This window comes from Bubalus kerabau, chromosome 1 (assembly GCF_029407905.1).
Source record: "Bubalus kerabau isolate K-KA32 ecotype Philippines breed swamp buffalo chromosome 1, PCC_UOA_SB_1v2, whole genome shotgun sequence".
NCBI classification, from domain to species: Eukaryota; Metazoa; Chordata; class Mammalia; order Artiodactyla; family Bovidae; genus Bubalus; species Bubalus kerabau.
The window spans coordinates 96,475,552-96,478,645 of record NC_073624.1 but is presented as its reverse complement, the minus strand read 5'-3'; the positions used below and the strand labels follow the sequence as shown (position 1 = coordinate 96,478,645).

The window sequence follows — 3,094 nt, the reverse complement described above, 5'->3', positions numbered from 1 at the left end:
CTGAGTTTGAGCACCTGGGAGCCATGGATCCCTGGTCCCTGCAGATTAGCTCTGGCATGCAATGCGTGCGGCGGTCAGTCTAGAGGCCTCAGATTCACCCAGTCAGGGTGGGAGTGGGTGCTGAGGCCTGAATGCTTAGGACAGCCACAGCACAGGAAAAGGCAGTAGAGACGGTCTGGGTGTCCTCCCCTTCCCCAAGAGGTTCTTCTTGGAGCCAGGGTTAGGAAAAGGGCTCAGTTTCACCTGCCTCTACTCAATGCTCCTAGACTCTCCTAAAATTCTTTTGAAGGAGCCGCTGGAAGGCTGTGGGCCTTCCCCAACACCCCGCAGCCCATTTAGACACTTTTCCCAATACATGCCCCCCAAACAGAGAGGAGCCACTGTATCTTTCGTCCTGTTCTCTCTTTGTCTTTATTTGATATGACAAAAATATAGTTTCAGGAAAGATGTGGAGTTAATAAATAGTTGGACAATAGCGATGGGCAGAAGGACACCGAAAGTCGTGGCAAGGACTACTGGGCAGCCAGGAGCCTCTAGAACCTTTGTGGGGTCTAGTAGTAGGGAACCCCAATAGTTGAGCTAGCTAGCGGTCTGAGGCTGGGGGCCTGAGAGGACATGCAGAGAGCGCAGGCTGGACGGGTTTCCGGGTTTTGGGGTTGAGGGGGCGCAGGTTTAGAGAGCATAGGGCAGCCGAGGGGGCCCTAGGCAGACAGTCATCTCCCCCTTTCATATGCAGACCATTTAAAAAATGAGCATCGAGTTGAGTGGCTACAAAGAAGCACCCCGAGATGGTGCCGGGGTTTGCCAAGCACAACCATGCTCTCACCAAGCCGGCAGCCCGCCTGGCCCGCCTAAGCCCGAACAAAGGAGAGGGCGAGGCCGCAGGGTCCGGGCGTGGGGCCTGCCGCGGCGGCAGGGCCCACCTGAACCCCGGCGGCCCACGCTGGGGCAGGAATTCTGAGAGGCGGCCCAAGCCAGGTTCGCTCAGCACCAGCTCCTGTGCCACAGCCGTCTGGGGGTCCCCTGCGGAACTTGTCCCGGACCACGGTGCTGAGCAGAACTGAGGGGAGTCCGGTCGGCGCGGGCAGCCCCGCGGGAACCTGGGGTCGGTAGGGATGCGCAATGCCAAGGGAAAGAGCTTTTGTCTGAGGTGGGGAACCGGCGCTCCAGCCCCCGTTCTTGCCCCCAAGATATCTAGAGAGGAAAAACCGACAGGGAAAGGCGCGGGACCGAAGCGGGCTCGGGGTGCTCTCGGCGGGCCTCCCCGATGCCTCTAGAGAGCCTCTTTGCTTTTCATTTTGGAATCTTTCTTCCACTTCATCCTGCGGTTCTGGAACCAGATCTTGATCTGTCTCTCGTTGAGACACAAGTTGTTGGCGATCTCTATGCGCCTGCGGCGAGTGAGGTAGCGGTTAAAGTGGAATTCTTTTTCTAGTTCCAGAGTCTGGTAGCGCGTGTAACTGGTTCGGGACCGCTTGCCGTCTGTCTCTGGAATATAAACCCCCCAAGCCAGGAAGGGGTGAATAGCGTGCAGCACCCCAGCGTCCCCATCCCAGCCCCAGGCCCCCACCCGCGGCCAGAGGGAGAAGACGCGAGCGGGGCCGGACAGGCCCGGCGGGCCGCAGGCGGGCCCGGCCCAGCCCAGCCTGGCCCCGGGAGAGGAGCCTCCGCCCAGGCAGGAAACTTTCCGCCGCAGCCTTCACTCAGCAGCCGGAGGGGCTGGGAGTGGGGGGAGAGGGAGACCCAGGCTCGGACCGAACAATAAGCACCCTCGAGATCCGAGCACCGGGGACCCCCCTCCCGCCCCTCCCGAGTCGCTGGAATCCTCCGGAGCCGCAAGCGGCGGCCGAGCCGGCTCCGCAGGGGAGGGAGGAGGGACCGCGGGGGGATCCCCGCTCTGGAGCCCCGCGCTCCTCACCCTTCAGATCCCTCTATTTTTTTAACTCCCTCCCTCTCCCCCAAAAATTGAATATTGCCTTTTATACACGTTTTGTTCCTATGATCCAATTATGTCGTCGTAAATTTGGGCGCACACAGCCTCTAAGCCTTTTAGTGGACAGTTTTACGAGCCATTGATGCCTGGATCGTAAAATTTATGGCCGCAGGTTTTTTTTCTTTATTTGCCCCGCATGGCCTATAAAACCCAGGCGGACCCGAGCGCGCAAAATGAAGTCCTAAAGTTTACCGTGGCTCATGTGCAGTTTGGTCATCCACGGGTAAATCTGTGGCGCGGCCGGTGGCTGGCTCAGTCCGGCAGGCTGCCCTGTCTGCGCCTGCTCCTCTTTGATCTCCCCACTGCTCTTAGCTCGCTCCTCCAGCGCTGGGCGAGCCGCCTTCTGACTGTACATCCCGGGGTTCAGAGGAGCCGCTTCATCTCTGCCCAGAGCGTGTCCCGGAGCGGCTGCGGCGCTGCAGGCGGGGCGGTCGGGGTGAGCCCGGGGGTTGGCAGCCATGTCTACCCCGTGGAGAGAGTTGGAAGGCGCAGGCGGTGGGAAAGTGATGCTTAAGTCCAATCCGCCGTAGCAGTACCTGGATGCCTGCACCTCTGAGGCCGATCCATAGTTCCCACAAGTTTGCATGTTATAGGCAGGGATATTGGGGCTCTGCTTATAGAATGAATTGGCTACGTAGGAGCTCATGGCGGGGAGGGCCCAAAAAAAATTTCTGCACCCTTTTTGATTAAGGGTGATTTGTGACTCTTTGAAGTTGAGGGGTTTTTTGTTCTCCAAAGTGCACAATTTATAGGTGGAGATATCTCTTTCTTTATCCTATGCGCTCTTCCCAAATAAGGGAGCCTTAAATAGAGTCACGTGACTCGAGCGGCCACTCATAAATTTGGCTTGATGACCTCCGGGAGGTTAGTGATGGAAGCCGGCGAAACGCATCTTGATATGTTGGCAAAGCCCAACCAAGGGGGAGAGGGAGTGAGACAGAAAAGGAGAGAAGGGGGAGGAAAAAAAAAAATGGTTCTTGGAATTGGGGGGTAGCCGGGACAACAAGCCCACAGCGACACCTGGTGCCTACTTGGAGGAATTGCATCCTGGCTTGTTGGCTGGCCTTCAGGCCTCTCAGGATTTTCTACCCTGTAGAGAAG

The 3,094-nt window shown here is 58.0% G+C and overlaps 1 protein-coding gene across 1 annotated transcript; it reads right to left on the bottom strand.

The window, feature by feature from the left end:
• Positions 1-407: 407 nt before the first annotated feature.
• HOXC5 (homeobox C5) lies at positions 408-2,672 on the bottom strand. The gene is made up of 2 exons (XM_055584756.1): positions 2,186-2,672; positions 408-1,488 (listed from the first exon to the last, which is right to left on the bottom strand). Exons 1-2 carry the CDS (start codon positions 2,637-2,639, stop codon positions 1,274-1,276), a joined length of 669 nt encoding a protein of 222 aa, XP_055440731.1. The 5' UTR covers positions 2,640-2,672; the 3' UTR covers positions 408-1,273.
• Between the last annotated feature and the right edge of the window lie 422 nt (positions 2,673-3,094).